At 36.8% G+C, this 16,318-nt stretch overlaps 7 protein-coding genes and 1 non-coding gene across 8 annotated transcripts; 6 read left to right on the top strand and 2 right to left on the bottom strand.

The window, feature by feature from the left end:
• Positions 1 to 181: 181 nt before the first annotated feature.
• C5L36_0A00830 (uncharacterized protein) lies at positions 182 to 1,234 on the top strand (the record flags this gene model as incomplete). The annotated part of the gene is made up of 1 exon (XM_029463092.1): positions 182 to 1,234. One exon carries the CDS (start codon positions 182 to 184, stop codon positions 1,232 to 1,234), a length of 1,053 nt encoding a protein of 350 aa, XP_029318952.1.
• Positions 1,235 to 1,389: 155 nt separating this feature from the next.
• Positions 1,390 to 2,106, top strand: C5L36_0A00825 (uncharacterized protein; the record flags this gene model as incomplete). The annotated part of the gene is made up of 1 exon (XM_029463091.1): positions 1,390 to 2,106. The coding sequence occupies one exon, from the start codon at positions 1,390 to 1,392 to the stop codon at positions 2,104 to 2,106; it is 717 nt and encodes a 238-aa protein (XP_029318951.1).
• A 297-nt stretch (positions 2,107 to 2,403) lies between these two features.
• Positions 2,404 to 7,725, top strand: C5L36_0A00820 (uncharacterized protein; the record flags this gene model as incomplete). The annotated part of the gene is made up of 1 exon (XM_029463090.1): positions 2,404 to 7,725. One exon carries the CDS (start codon positions 2,404 to 2,406, stop codon positions 7,723 to 7,725), a length of 5,322 nt encoding a protein of 1,773 aa, XP_029318950.1.
• A 259-nt stretch (positions 7,726 to 7,984) lies between these two features.
• Positions 7,985 to 8,638, bottom strand: C5L36_0A00810 (uncharacterized protein; the record flags this gene model as incomplete). The annotated part of the gene is made up of 1 exon (XM_029463089.1): positions 7,985 to 8,638. One exon carries the CDS (start codon positions 8,636 to 8,638, stop codon positions 7,985 to 7,987), a length of 654 nt encoding a protein of 217 aa, XP_029318949.1.
• A 1,063-nt stretch (positions 8,639 to 9,701) lies between these two features.
• C5L36_0A00800 (uncharacterized protein) lies at positions 9,702 to 10,667 on the top strand (the record flags this gene model as incomplete). Its single annotated transcript, XM_029463088.1, has 1 exon — positions 9,702 to 10,667. The coding sequence occupies one exon, from the start codon at positions 9,702 to 9,704 to the stop codon at positions 10,665 to 10,667; it is 966 nt and encodes a 321-aa protein (XP_029318948.1).
• A 1,620-nt stretch (positions 10,668 to 12,287) lies between these two features.
• Positions 12,288 to 12,369, top strand: C5L36_0Atrna1S. Its single transcript has one exon. It is a non-coding gene; the product is annotated as a tRNA-Ser (tRNA).
• A 138-nt stretch (positions 12,370 to 12,507) lies between these two features.
• On the top strand, positions 12,508 to 14,250 carry C5L36_0A00790 (uncharacterized protein; the record flags this gene model as incomplete). Its single annotated transcript, XM_029463087.1, has 1 exon — positions 12,508 to 14,250. The coding sequence occupies one exon, from the start codon at positions 12,508 to 12,510 to the stop codon at positions 14,248 to 14,250; it is 1,743 nt and encodes a 580-aa protein (XP_029318947.1).
• A 106-nt stretch (positions 14,251 to 14,356) lies between these two features.
• Positions 14,357 to 15,679, bottom strand: C5L36_0A00780 (uncharacterized protein; the record flags this gene model as incomplete). Its single annotated transcript, XM_029463086.1, has 1 exon — positions 14,357 to 15,679. One exon carries the CDS (start codon positions 15,677 to 15,679, stop codon positions 14,357 to 14,359), a length of 1,323 nt encoding a protein of 440 aa, XP_029318946.1.
• Positions 15,680 to 16,318: the final 639 nt, after the last annotated feature.

The following is a 16,318-nucleotide window of genomic DNA, read 5'->3' as shown; positions in this document are numbered from 1 at the left end:
ATCTTATCGTCCAATCAAAACGCGCGTCTCCGTTAAAAGCTGCTGGTCAGATAGCCGGATATCTGGTTCCTGAATTGTGTATATTTTTCTAGTTTGTACGTATATTTCTTATATTGTAGCCACAAACAGAAAAGAAAGCTATTGGTAAAGAGTTTTCAGTAATTGTTGTGATATTACTCAAATGACTGTTAGCCACGCTGAACACAGGAGAGGTCAAGCTTTAGACCAACAAACAGAACGAGGCCGACTCCATCAGGTACCGAATCGCTTCAAGCTCCAAAAAAATATTGCTAGAATAGACACTTCAGAAGATCCAAAGATCCTTATTAGAGACTTGGGGCTGAAGCGGTCTAGCATTCTTCGCCCTACTTCAAATTTATTACCCTTTGAAAGGCTGAGAGTGCCATCTGGTTCTTCAACCAACCTGACGCAGTATAAAAGATACTTTATGTCTAATAGCACCACTCATCCTGAACCTTCGTCAGAATGTTCCCTCTGTTCATCTTTGAGCACTAGCCCACCATTGGCTGGCGGAGAGCCAAGATATATGGATAGATATTTTGATTACGGCAATGATCGTAGGGCAAAGAATGTTCCTGCTTCGGAAAGTAAGTTCACATACGCAAGGAGTGTAAGTACTCAAGAAAGCAGACAAATCCAATTTGATCTTAAACTTGGTAAGTCAGATGTAGACTTGAGAATGCCAAACCCATTTGTGATGGAAACAATATCACCTGCAAGCAGCAATGATACTAATTTGTTAATAAGTAGCTCCACAGAAATATGTGCCAGTAACAACATAGACAGCACGCATATTGATAACTCTACAGCCATCATAAATGAAATTAACTGCAGCTCTCAGTTTAAAAAACACTACTATAATATCCATAGGGAGAATGGGTCACTGAATGTTACCCTAAACGACGCTTCAGACAATGAAGAAGAAATAGGTTCCGCGTGGATGAATCCTAGTAATTACAATGATAATATTAAAAGCAACAATGATTTTTCAAAAGAAACAAGTAAAAGAACATCTAAGCCATTCAAATCTCAGCACTTCTCCTTGAAACAACGTGTACAACACGAGAAGGCCTCTAGTAACCTTCGATCTCTTGCCTTGTTTGGACACCATCCGATGATGGAAAGCATGCAGCGAGTGAAATGCAAGAGACAGCCTCAAACAGCTGTCCCGGAGGTAGATATTGTTGCTACACTTCAGAGCATGTGGGGGTGATCTCTTTAGAATTTTTATGTAAAGTACAGCGCCAATGTGCATATGTGTAACAATTTTCTATGCTCGGAAATAACCCATCAAACTAGAAATTACCTATTCTCTAACAGCGTGTTGTTCTCACACCAGTTAATATTAGCTGTAAGTAACAAGAAGCCATGGGTGATCAGGCGTACCAGAATTTCCAGCAGCATCAGCAACAATATCAAAATGAACATAATACACAGTTGGGGTCAATAGTAGATCTCAACCCAGTGTTTCAAGAGATCAACAATATCGACCAAGGTTACATTAATATACAGCCTCCTCCTACTGTCAATGCGCCAATTATACCAACACAGAAGACTTTCAAGTATGCCAATGATTGCTCTATCAGTATCGGTTGCACTCCATCTGGATTCACCACCATTCTCCTTCATATAAGAGATACCCCCTATTTTGGTGTGGGGACAATATACAGTCTGAGCGCCTTGGAACTGAAGGACGCTACAATTTACTACAATTCCAAACACGACTTCCTTCTCGAAGAAGATATTGATCCTAATAGCATATCACCCTTGGATCTAGATAAAGATAGACGACTTCACAAAATCTGCATTTATAAACTAAACGAAACTGGGGAATACCGAATCGATTTTGTAAAGCTTGCCAAGACTGGTATTGAAGAGCTTGACCGTCAAGATCCATGGAAAGACTTTAACGATATGCGGAACCAGGGGGCTGGTGATAGGCAGGTGGAAATGATGAGAAAATTCATCAACATTTTAAGCACCAGTCGCAACGAACCTGATATTATAGTCACTTCCAGCATCCCCGAAAAATCTCCTGATCTTAAACCATGCGTAGGCATAATGGAGTTTAAAAGAGTCCAGTAATCAGAACCGTACTATTGATGACAGGAACATTGGTGTATGAACAGTTAATATACCATAGATGTCCAACCAATCATCACATCCCCTATGTAAGATTTTTATATCAGTCCAGGCTAAAGACAGTTTTCAAGACACACTGTAGGCTAAAACGCAAAAAAAAAAAAAATTCGTAAAAAAAACTTTTTTTTTTCTCTATGAAAAAATTAGCATTTAAAAAATTTTCTTCAACAATAAAGTATATCTAGTCAATCGATAGATTATAAAACTGAAGCAAAGAGTAACATCTCTACTGCTGTTACAATGACGTCTTTATCTCAGCAGTTGGCAGGTATTGCACAGCGTACAAAGGCTGTTGCCTTAGATAGAAAACGGAGAACAAAGATTCATGGTGTCTCGTTTCTCAATGATCCAACTATTGCAGCAACACAAGATTATGAGACAATTTACTATGATGCCCTAGACGCACTGGAGAGATTAGAATCAATAGATCGTCGGTTTGGTAAATTCAAGAACTCCATCTTTAGCTTGACTTCCATCCAAATTGACCGGCACGTCCAAAGCCAAGAAGAAAATGAAAACTTAACTAAAACAATCAATGCTTTTCTTTCCTTACTTGCTCCTTATTGGCATTTAGCTGTTGCAATCAGAGCAGCAGAATGGCCTTTGAGAAGGTTTCAAATGAATATCTACAATGCGGAACATCTGCTATTGACTACCTTACCTTACTTTGATCAACCAGTTTTCCCAAGAATTCTGTATGTCGTCAATGACTTGCCAAAGTTATTCACTTGGGCTGTTAATTTTAAAAAAAGCAATTCCAATCCGTCTATGAACTCCATGATCAAGGTATTCACTGATGTTGATTTCTTCAATTTATACTCGAAGTTTTTACAAGATGAACTACATCATAAAAGCAACTTCACCAAGCAGTTGGTGTTTTATGTCTCAATGACGATCTCAAGTATTGCAGCATTATCATCCTCAACATCGGACAAACTAAATTCTCTTATTCCGTATGCATTGGAAACGGTTTCTTCTCTATTATCTTCTAAAAACGATGATTGTAAAACCGCTGCTTATACCATCTTGATTGTCATTTCAGCTGCAGTTCCTTTAACTAGGTCAATTGTATTGGCATCCATTGAGACTGTTTTGTTATCTAGTACCCAAGAAACCAAAAAAAATGCTTTGAGTTGTGTCATTAAGCTTCTTCAATCTATTCAAGAGCAAGGTTTGGACCCATTACCTGGAAAAATCTTGCAGCTATTACCATCCAATATGCTAGAGGATATGGAAACCTTGAAAAAAATTCCAAACAACGAAAAATTTGTTTGTGTTTATTTGAGGTCACTGATCACTAATAATGGTAATATTGGTGTTTCCGAAACTAAAAATCTTAAAAAATTGGATATAACTTTTAGCAAACATCAACTTTCTGTAGTCACTGCTGATTTATTAAATTCAATTATGAATAACTCGGCTTCTACAAACAACTACTACATTGACTTGCTGAAATATTTAATCACGGAAAATCAAGAACTATTTCTAGAAAATTTGGAGAAATTCAACATCAAGGTATCTGATCTAGAAATGATGGTCCAATCAACTTTAGTTGATTCACTGCAAACAGTTCCATCGGATGATGAGGTGGTTGATATTAAGGACTCTGAAAATGATGTCGACGAGAACCTACTTGAAATTTATGAAGCAAACAAGTCTTCAATTAGATCATTCTTGGCTGACGATGAGAATAGTCAAATTACAGACAAGTATAATCTCCTTGAGAATTTATTTGTGAAAAGTATACTAAATAATTCTACGGCATCATTTTTGGATACTTGTTTTCCGGATAAAGAATCGGCTGTTTCCTTCCTCTTGAGATTAGCAACATCCCGTTGCCCGATAAAGTCAAGGCTTTTGTCCATTGTAAAATTGGTCCAGATTGTTGAAAGTTTGGACTCTGATGTTTTTGCTGGCACCATCATCCCTGTTTCTATAACGCTGTTGATAGATCCAATTCAACAAATTAGACAGTCAGCTGTTATTTTAATCAAAGCTTTAGAGTCTTCTTGTTCTAGAAGTTCAGCCAAAAAAATATTACTAGCAGATGTGTTATATGGGAGTGAATCTCAAGATTTTGCAGTTGTTTCTCCGAAGGATTCCAAGCCTTTATTAGAGTCTTTAGACGAAAGCTCACCTAACTTTATTGTTGATGATACTGCATTGTTTTCTTGTTTGGAAACTCTTCTTCAAAACAAAAAGCTAGGTAAGATCTATCTTGCATTATTTACAACACATGCATTATCTGTGAAAATTCCAGCAATAAAGCTTAACTTGATCAACATCACAATCAAATCAGCTGAAAACCTGAAGTTTGCAGCATCTCCATCTACATTGTTTGAAGATGTCCTCCAATTATACGTTCAGTCTAGAGACAAGTGGATTAAGAGGTGCGAACAAACACAATGTGATTCTATCATTTTCGAAAGAACTTTACTCAAATTGGTCATTCCCAAGGAAAAAAATGAATTTGCTATCAAATTTTTGGAGTCTGCATTAGCATCTCCATATGAACAGCTGTCAAACTTGGCAAAGGATCAACTCATCGAAATTTTACCGACTTTAAAGTTTGATTTCCAAATTAAAATTATCAATGACATACTTGAAGAATACCTCACCGATAATATTGTTAATTATGATCCTGTTGAGATCTTAGAATCTGTTGAAATCAAAAATGTCGTTTTTATCGAGTTATTGAAAAGTTGTACTTTAAATACCAACGAACCATCAAGTCAACCAGCAAATTTACCAAAGAGAAGAAGAAGATCATCTCAGTCAACAAGACAGGCAATGAAAGACGATGAAGTTTCTAATATTGCTAGTACTCACTTAAAGAAGGTCACCATGCTTCTTGAAATTTTGGACGTTTCATCCAAGAAACCATATTTTGATCCATCCTTTGAATTGTTGAATTTAATTTTTACCATTTTAGATGACCTTGAAACACTTGGTAAGGACGGAAAACTACCAATTTTATATACACAAGAAACTATAGCTTCATGTTTGAAAAATATTATTGAAAGACTAAAAGACATGAATGTTGTTGTCAAGAACCCATCTGCAATTAGAGCTGATGTGATTGTCTCAGCGATTAGAGCATCAGATTCACCGCAGGTTCAAAATAAATTATTGCTAGTTATTGCAGCACTCGCTTCACTATCTCCAGAATTAGTTTTACATTCTGTCATGCCTATCTTCACATTTATGGGTGCACACACTATTAGACAAGATGATGAGTTCTCTGGTCATGTTGTTGAGCAAACGATCATTTGCGTTGTACCAGCTTTAGCTAACGCAGCCCAATATGGCAAGATCGATGAGATTGAGTTTTTGCTTGCTTCTTTTGTTAGTGCGTTTTTACATGTTCCAAGACATAGAAGAGTTAGATTATTCACAACTCTAGCTCGAACTTTAGGTGGTGATCTATCGATTCATTTAATTTTGTTCTTATGTGGTCAGCAATACGTCAATGCTTATATGAAACATAGGATGGGCGATTGTTCAGCGTTGGTTGATTTTGCCACTGTATTTTTACAAGCCTTCTCTGCAAATGAAGAGTTGGATGCAGCCATCAAGTTTTTGGATCTATGGAAACATATCCCTGAAGTTCCTGTTGAGAAGGACTCACAAGAGTTTAAGGAGCTATCATCCAGGGTTATTTTCGGTCCATCCATTGTAACAATGACAAAGAGTGAACTTTACAATTGGAGGAAAGGGCTCGTGTCATTTATTAGACATGCCCTCACTGATGCCAAAAGTGGTAGCGATATTCCTAAGTTAAGACTCAAGGTTGCTTCACTAATTTTGGAAGATAAGAATACAGACATCTTGTTAAATAGTTTCTCCAGTTTGATCACGTATTTATTAGATGTTATTGAAACATCAACCAAGCGTCACGAAGATGCAGAAATTCTGAAGAAATTTCATAAGCTATTGGGCGATGTTTTAGGATTACTGCCAATTCAATATTACTCGAAATCTGTCAATGATATCCTAAATGCTCCTAGTACATCTGTGGAAACTATGAAGAGCCTTATCAGTTTAACTGCAGCTAAATTCAATCTTGAACATACTGAAAATGCTTATGCACATGAAGGTATTGCATTATTAATGCCGACATTACAAGAAAAAATCTCTTCCTCTGCTGATATTGAACTCTCTCAAGCCTCGTTGGATACTATGGCAGCTTTAGTACATCGTTTTGGTAACAGCATTGCGTCTGCAAATCTGGTCAAATTTTTGGGTGTCATTTCTGGTGAGTGTGGATTGGCTAACAAAAACTCTCCCGAGCTCACTATTTCTTCTATCAACTGCATTACAAGTATTATTGTCATTGTTGGTGTGAAAATGATCGGTTTGTTCCCCAAAATTGTTCCTCCTATATTCAAAATATTTGAGGGATGTGTCAACAGTAAGCAAGAGTCTGCTAGGTTAATTCAAATATCTATTACTGTTTTCTTCTCTACGTTGGTAAAGAAAATTCCAAACTTTTTAACGCCGAATATCAAAGACATTCTGAAAACCCTGCTTAGGGCAAATTTGGTGTCTGATTCCATTAGGTCGAATGTCTTAGAAATAGTTGTCGAATATATTGACTCAAAACTGGTCATGTCTTCTTTATGTTCCTTGTGGGCTTTTGCGGCTGGTTTGAATGCTACTTCCTTAGGCTTATTTATTGGTACAATGGAGAATACGATTGAAAAGATGAATAAGGCTGCTGCAGTCTCGGAATCAACTTTGTTTTTTAGGTTCCTAACTAACGCATTGGAATACCGTGCCATTTCTGCATTTGATTCTAACACTGTGGGTAGGGTTGAATCTATGATTCATAATTGTGCAATTGTTTATGTTATGAAGCTTAATGATAAATCTTTTAGGCCGTTCCTTGCGATGATTGTCAGGTGGGCTTTTGATGGTGAAGGTGTGGTCACCGAGATCGGTGAAGTGGAAAGGTTGGAATCATTTTACAAGTTTTTCAATAAGTTACAAGAAAACCTGAGAGCCATTATCACAAGCTATTATAGCTATATTCTCGATTCAACTGTCTCCCTTCTTAATAGATTTGCAAGTGGTGAGTTATCAAGTTCATCTCTTCGGAGGTTAATTTTGATTTCCTTGACATCCTCCTTCAAGTATGACCAAACTGAGTATTGGCTTGTTAATTCAAGATTTGACTCAATATCCGAGGCTCTAACCTCCCAGCTGCATAACATTGAAGATAGCATTGGTAAGCATTTAGTTAAGGCCTTATGTTCATTAGCCCAAGATACTTCATCCTCAGATGATCATAATAAAAAGCTAAATGAACTCATTATATCTCATATGCGTGTTATTGGCGATAAGGAACCAAATGCAAGAGAAAAATACTGGTCTGTTAAGGCGCTGACTACCATTTACAAACGTGTTGGTGAATCATGGTTAAGCTTATTGCCACAACTTGTTCCTATTATTGCAGAGTTGTTAGAAGACGATGACGATGACATTCAAACTGAAGTTCGTGAGGGATTGGCCAAAATTATGGAAGAACTCATGGGTGAGTCTCTAGATCATCTCTTAGCATGATTTCTATAAAGAATGTGTTTTAAGTAGATCTTAACTTTTATCTTTATGTATTTGTTTAAGTTCTGTTCTCCGATAATAATTCTATATATCTTTAGACGGGCAGTATTTTAACGTCATTGGATCTTCTAGAAATGGAAATTGTGCTACTCAAAATAACAATAATTTTTAAGATTTGGTGACAATATAAACGAAAAGAAATATTCAAAATAAAACAAAACTAAGAGAGAAATGATACTTTATTGAAAAACCAGAGGTTAACTTAATAGATCGCTTGATTTCTGAACCACTTGTGCCATCTCCATGCATCTGGATTTGCATCTGCTTCCGCATCTCTCTTGTAGATAGCTTGGTTTCTAAACCACTTGTGCCATCTCCATGCTTCCGCATCAGCATCGGCATCCCTCTTTGCAACGTTGGTACCATTAGTTGGTTGCTCTTCAAAATCGGAAGCAAACATTGGAAAAAAAGCAACGGGTTCGGAGTTTTTGTCATCATCTGCAAAAGCGTAAGCAAATCCGATTGGTTCTTTGCCATCATATTCTTCCTCTTCTAAGTCGCCTTCTGCTTGTTCTGGTTCATCTTCTCTCCTGTAGATAGCTTGATTTCTGAACCACTTGTGCCATCTCCATGCATCTGCATCCGAATCCGCATCCGCATCTCTTTTGTAAATTGCTTGGTTTCTGAACCACTTGTGCCATCTCCAAGCCTCTGCATTAGCATCCGCCTCAGCTTCGGCAACCGCAGAAGCATCTGCTTCTCTCTTGTAAATTGCTTGGTTTCTAAACCACTTGTGCCATCTCCACGCCTCGGCGTCTGCAACAGCATCAGCTGTAGCGTCAGCTTGAGAAACTGGAGCAGCAAAAGTTGTAGATGCTATGAGAATGGATAATAAACCAACTGTGGTGAATTTCATTTTTTTTTTTCTTTTGTATAATATAAAGACTTAGTTTTTTGATGCACAAATAAAAACATCTGTTGTTATTGAAATCAAAACTAATTTGTATCAGGAATAGTTGTAGTTTAAATAACTATCCGAAAATTTAGATGAGCCTATTTGAGTAAGGAAAGTTTTCGAAGAAGTTGGTTGTTTCAAAATTATTGAGACAATAAAAATTAGCTACCTCTATTATGGTTCTGGTGTAAACTGTTTCAGCCAGTATAAAAGAACTTTTGTTTTTGCTCGAAAACATATCAACATTCCATTGATGTTGGAAAAAACTGCAATGAAACCCACTTACTTTACCTTACCGGGATTAAATATCTAGTAATATTTTCTTCCTTTAAACCCTGAAAACGGAAATTAAGTTAGCAAGACATAATAGTGTTTTTAGATTCATGATTGGGGTAAAACTCTTCTAGGGACTGGTAACCTCGTTGTTTCACTTTTATAGTATAAGATGTTAGAATTGTTCCCTTTGGCGTCCTAATTGGGAAATATAAAGAACGTTAGAAAATATGCTGTTTTGTTTTTTATCATGGTTGTTCTGTTTTATAACATCCTATTGTTGTTTTTAAAAAGTTAAAACAGGAGCAGCTTAGCAACTAGATGCTTTATGTTACATTAAAACCTAAAATTATGTGACAATTTTTTGGTTGTCTTTTCTTTTCCACCTACTGAATTTATCTTTTCTTGAAATAATTTCAAAAAGAACTGCCAAGTGAAAACTATAGCTTATAATTTAACCCGCTGTTTTTGCTGGGACCTTTCTAAATATGGACCACATTTATTGAACCGCATTTTTGACTCGACTCTCTTTACTCGGCTTATCTCCTTCTGTAAATAGTATTTAATATTTTCCTATTATACTTTCGTGACATTTCTCGCCAGACATGATAGAAACTTAAAGATTTAAGGCGCTCCTAATTGTAAAATTGAGATAGATTGTGCTACCAGTATAATAATACTTCCCACCTAATACTCGGACACTTGTGGTCTAATACAAATAGTCATTATTCTAGCTAAATTTATAGCAGCAATGGAAGTTGTAAAACCTGCAAAATCTTTTAGGGACCAAAAAAGATTAGATTTATACCATATACAGCCCAACCTTTTGATAGGTTCATACCCATCAGTCGATTATACAAGAAAGTCATCCCTGCTTTCAGAAAACTACGAGGCTATTCTAAGCTCCAAGTTTGCAAAAACATTAATTGTTGATTTGGTTTCTGAGAGGAAGCCTTATATAGCTAGGAGTTCCAATATCCTTGTGAAACATGTCAATTGGGTAGATTATCACAGTGTTGCCTTCCAAGAACTAAATCTTTTGGTGAATGTCGTCTCCAATTTTCTTGCTAAACCCAACCAAGGAGTTTTCGTTCATTGTAAACATGGCAAAGGGAGAACAGGAACACTTGTTTGTGCAATCCTAATATTCATGTTTCGGTTCACAATCTCGGAAGCTAACTCTCTGTTTATTCAACATCGCAGTATTTATCACCATGGCGTTCAGGTCCATTCTCAAAAGAAATTGTTACAGTATTTTCACCAGTACCTATCTTTCCTTAAGCCGATGTATATAGATTTAATTCTCAAAACAATAGCATGGAAAGTAGAAGGTGTCGAAATAGTAGGAGATTTGAAGAATAGTAATAGTAGAAAACTCGAGATTTCCTTGGCAAACATAGAGAAAAATAGTAAGTTTTCCGTGTACAAGTTTGACAGAATTGGCAAAACAAGAGTAAATGAACGATTAGTATGCGCCAAACTAGTTTCCGAAGATATCTGCTTTGAAATAAGACACGCTACTATAGTGATGCTTTCCTTTTGCACCTTCAGCATCAACTGTGCAATTGAATATCTTAATTCAACTAAGAGTGCCCATGAAAGTCAGTGTGTAATAAAAGTACCATTTGAAGAAATGGATGGTGTCTTAGGGTTTGGCTTAAAGGGGAAAAAGTGTTTCAGTTTCATCAAAATCATTATTTCAAGGGTTTCTTTATAATCAGTAGAGTTTCTGTAGATCTAACACGGAAAACGTAGCTTTGTATAAATTAATAAAAGCCAAAAAAATGTTTTAAAATATTGACCGATTTCCCAATCAAGCGTTTCATGACGTGGTTTTTGACCACTGCAACCTAGGTAGTAGCTAAACGAATTTATGTTACTTTTACTATTATTTGTTGATAAGAACTAAGAATTTGGTCAAAAAAAGACAAAGGTAGTGGAACCATAAAGTTACTATAATTAATTTGATGTATCACTATAGTTTATTAGACAAGCATCTTTTCCAAAGGATGGAAAATAAGCACCTGAAACCTCAGAACTAATCCGCTGAGTTTCATGTTTTTGGAAGTTGATGCTGGCCATTACTTAGCGATATTGTTAATGTAATGACCATTTTCAGCTATATATAAGATCGATTAAACAGTTGAAGCCTGACAAAAATTGATTTTTTTTTAGTGATAGTTGGGTCAGTCCTAAGGCCACCAATTGTGGGCGATTATTCTTATGCATTTTGCTTAGTAGCATTGTAGTAATTTATATTGCCTTTACAAACCATATCATCAATTGCTATTAAGTATTTGTCATTTTTCTTGATTTACTTTTTCAAACTCTCTCAGTGCTAGTACTAAAATTCTCTATTTACGTTAAACGTTGTTCCAACTATTATTTATCAAAAACTCAAACCACAATATCTAATACACCAAAAATATGAGTCGTAAAAATGGTTCAAGCTGTAAGGATTACCAAAATCTGAGCTTGTATAAGTTAGTTATAACTGCAAAAGCATGAAAGGGATTTTTCAGGATGTGTTCCAAAAAAGGAAGTGCCAGTAGATAGACGATAACATACTGATGTTAAGGTTTCGATTTAGAATAAGGGAAGTTAACAAGGAACAAGTATCCGGAGTAGGAAGCAAAGAGAGTTAGTCCCGTTGATCATGTAGAGCATAGGCATAGAGAAACCGTCAGAGACACTGACATTGGCATAAATTAATTATCATTTGAGGGTAATTCCAGGTTGCGGGCGTGAAATATAAAAGACAGACAATATCCTGTTATATGGAATTGATATAGCTGATGTAGCTCCTAATCGGGAGTGAAAGCAGCAGAAGGAGAAAGAGAGAAATCTATTACTACTTCTACTACGACTAACTTCCACCACGCCCATTGTTTACTCGTGCGATTATACACCTATTGCGTACTTACTAAAACGTGTATCACAATTATCACTCCTGCGTACAATACTATAGCTATTGATAAGATTAGTGATTATTCTTAAAAAGATTCAACCGTCGAAACATCCCAAATTAGGAAATAATTTCGACTCCTTACACCTAGTCCTTTACAAAGCATGAAAGTGTTGCTGGTGGTGCGTACTTTAGAATCTGATTATTGCTTATTTATCTTATATATTTTTATACGTTAATTCTCTGAGAACATATATGGAATGTCCTCTGTTTAAATAGTAATTCTTTAATTTAAAAATAGCATTTTGAGGAATTTAATTATCTTCTAGAACTTCTGTTTAACCTTCTACAATCTTCTTCAACCTTCTATATGATTACCCGATGAGGAAATAGAGAGATAGTCCTTTGTCTGATCTCTTACAAAGCATAACAGTCAGTTTGTCCGAGTGGTTAAGGAGAAAGACTTGAAATCTTTTGGCCTCTGGCCGCACAGGTTCGAATCCTGTAGCTGACGTTTTTTTTCTTTTGAAGATTTTAAATATTTTTGCGCAGACTCTTTATTGTTGGATTTTTAACCGTCTACTTGTTGTAAGACTCTAATGTTTTTGCACATGCAATAGCAGCTTTCGTGACTTCAAGTGGTGGAGTAACAATGAGGGGACATATTGATTTTAAAAGAAATGGGATAAAGTTATCTGGACAACCACTTATTCCTGCGCACACTGCAAATAGCAATACGAACCCACTCGGTTGTTGCTTACCGAGTTCAACATCCACTTCTAACTTTTCAAATTCGGCAATAACATTCTTACCGTTTCTGTGTATATTGTGGGCCCAAGAGACATCCACTGGCAGAGAAAATGAACTTGAAATTACATATGCTTATCCTATAGAATGTGCATATTCAGATAACCTTGAAACAAGCGATAATATGCAGTTCCAACTACCATACGAGGATGCAAAGAGGAAGGTTCGAGTTGCATCTGAGATCATGTTCATTGATATTGAAAGCACTAAATCAGAACTGCCAAGTGAAGATAGGGATATGAAGACCTGTGATTTGATTTTGAAATACTCCTATCCGTTTAGTCAATTCAATCCATTTACAGAAGAGTTTCATCAACAGTCTATTTTTGTCATCATTAATCCACATAGTGGTAAAGGTACAGCTCTCGAAATATTTAACGATAAGGTAAGACCCATATTAGAAGGTGCGCATTGTAACATCACTGTTCAGTTGACCGATTATCAAGGCCATGCAACAGACCTTGCTCGAGAACTCAATATTGATGAGTACGATACTATTTTATGTGCATCTGGTGACGGAATTCCATATGAAGTGATCAACGGATTTTATCAAAGACCGGACAGAGCACAAGCTTTTTCTAAAATAAATATTGTTCAGTCGCCGGGTGGATCTGGTAATGCAATGTCACTCTCATGTCTGGGGGCCACATCTGCATCTCTATCTGCATTAAGGATTTTGAAAGGGAAACCATCACAGTGTGATCTAATGGCCATTAGCAAGAGTTCTTCAGACGAAGTTATTTTATCCTTTCTATCTCAAACATATGGTGCCATTGCACAGGCTGATATTGGCACCGAGTGGATGAGGTTTATTGGTGGTATCAGATTCGATCTAGGGGTGGCATATGAGGTTCTTTCAGGGAAGAAATATCCGTGCGAGCTAGCCTTTAAGATAAAGTGCAAAAACAATGACGAAGTTATGGAGCATTATCAGAACGAGGTCGGAAAATACAAGAACAATAGTAGTACCTATAGCAATTTGAAAAACAACAATAGAGATATTCAAGGTGCTAGAGGTATATATAGAGATGACTCGGTAGAGTTTGATTTGACTGAGCAAAGCCAAGATAAGAATGTTTCTTGTGGACTTCAATTGAGGAAATTAACTGAAGATGATTTCCAGCTAAAATATCATGAGGAATTTAGAGAGGACACTTCCATGAGACGGTTACCTGAGGATTGGGAGATTTATGATAAAGATAAGACTGAAAATATGAGAATCTTTTATTCAGGTAAAATGCCATATATTGCGGCTACCACAAATTTTTTCCCCGCAGCGTTACCTGCAGATGGTGCAATTGATTTAGTCGTTTTTGATTCCAGAAGTAAATTTGCGTCTACTGCAAATGCATTACTGTCTCTGGAGAAAGGTACGCATGTATGGGATGACTGTGTGGAGCATATGAAAGTTGAAGCGTTTAGATTAGAGCCGAAATCAACAACACCATGCTATATTAGTGTTGATGGAGAACGGTTCCCCTACGAAACCTTCCAAGTGGAGGTTTTAAAAGGTGTTTTAAGAACTATATTATGGGAGGGAAACTACACAGTTACAGGGTTCCTGGAAAATGGGTATTCATCAAAATAAATTCAGCAGGTTTCTATTTGTGCATAAAGGCATATTATTATAAACGTATGTTAAGTCGAGTTTGTAAAATTGGCAGGACTAATTCTTGATATACCTGTAGTCAGTTTTATTCTTTCCTTGTGCTACCACTATTGATATTATCATCTTCATCATCTTCACTGTCTTCTACTAAGAATGCATCATTGGCAGGTTCGGTAACAGTCTCCTTGGCGGGATTCCATTTCTTATTGTTATTAGACGATTGTGCCGCTAATGGTTTAGATGATTGTGTAGAGGACGGAACAGAGGCACCTGCCTTTACATCAGGTGGTTCGAGAGAGGAATCTGTGATTCTGACTGCTGAGTATAAATTCTTTTTCAAACGAGGTGGTAGTCTTGGGGCATCATCATCGTTGTCGACGACAGCAGAAGCAGCAGCAGCAGTAGCATCGTCATTATCATCTGCACTTTCAATAGCCGAGTTAAGTTTGATTTTGTTTCTCAAAGGATATGTTTCAGTAGATGATCTCTGCTGAGGATTATGTTGTTGATATGGACTTTGAGAAGACTGTCTTCTTAAATTTGGATTATGATTGTTACTATAGAGGCCGTCATTTCCATAATTACCACTACCACCACCAACATCAATATCATCATCGTTATTTTGTAACTTCTTTGCCACACTACTGAACCAAGATCCTATAGTTTGTTTGGCATCATTGATATTTCTTTCCAAAGTATCAAGAACATCGTCTTGAGAATAATCACCCAAATCCAAAAACTTTCGATCACCTTCCCTCATTGATTTTGGTTTTGCTGGAGGAATTGGTGGAAGCTTTTTATTTGAATGAGTTTGTGGTTTATGAAATTGATATGATCTGGCCAATCTTCTAGCCAATTTTTCATCAGATTGAAGAGAAGGAGGCTGTTGAGGGGAACTATTCAAAGTAATTGGGACTTCAATACCTGATTGAGGGTCCGATAAAAACAACAAAGCATTTGAAGCTGATTCCAAACGTCCCTCGGAGGCAATCAAGGCCATTTTAATGTATTTCAAGTCAATATTTGGGAAAATGTCCTTTAAATGAGAAATGGTAGCAGAACGAGGGGATAAGGTGGAAGGTCTTGGAGGCATTGGTGGAGTATCTGAGTCGTTTGTATGAGTTTCTTGTATTTTAGAATCTCTTGAAGCATTAGAGCCAGCAGAGACAGTAGGGTGCAAATTGCCTCGTGGATTGGTAGAGAATTGTGCTGGGGTTTCCGTTGACGCTGAACCCGATGCAGAACTACCTTGACCTTGACTTTGAACTTCATTGTGAGAATTAGAGTCATATTCAGGTTTTGTCTTTGTGGAGTTATTGGACTTTATTGATTCCTGCGGTTGTATGATATTTGTCATTTCTCCTTCTCCGAGGGGTTCTGCAGACACGTTGTTCAATTCCGGCAACATTCTTAAGAGATTGAAAAGGGGGGTGAGGTTACGAGAGAGACGAGGAACTCCACCGAGTAAGGGAAGTATAGCGGTAGTAAAGGTAGAAGTAAAGGTAAGGGAATTTCAAAGATGCATTTGAGTGGCGTTGAGTACAGCCAACGGTAATGGGGGCAATCAGTTAGAGGAATCTTAGAAGAAAAAAAAATTGGATGCAATTGAGAATTGGGAAAAACTAAGGAGCGACGTCAATAAACTGAATGAGGATTGCGGAATTAAATTGTCACATATTAACTCTATGCAGCAGATAAGGTGAATTGAGAGCAGGACAATGTCAAGAGAACAAATGACAACAACAACAACACAAACATACATTGATTAAAACAAAGAGATGACAGTGGAAATGAGGAAATGCAATTCAATTGTTTTTCTGTAGTTTGTTATTTTTTGAGGAAAGACCCTCAAGGAGGAGCCTGCCAATGTAAATGATTAAATCTAGTGAAATGAGTGTCATGTAGGGGACAAAAATAAGCATTGCAAGGGTGAAATTAATCCAGATAAATGCCTGTTTGAGTGTTTGTACAATGGAAAGCACATTCTCCCAATTGGGGAGATTACTGAACTGGGTTTGCATTACTTTTAAGAGAATCCAAGAGCAAT

The sequence above is a fragment of the Pichia kudriavzevii genome, chromosome 1 (assembly GCF_003054445.1).
Source record: "Pichia kudriavzevii chromosome 1, complete sequence".
Taxonomy (NCBI): Eukaryota; Fungi; Ascomycota; class Pichiomycetes; order Pichiales; family Pichiaceae; genus Pichia; species Pichia kudriavzevii.
This window is presented reverse-complemented; position numbering and strand designations above follow the sequence as displayed.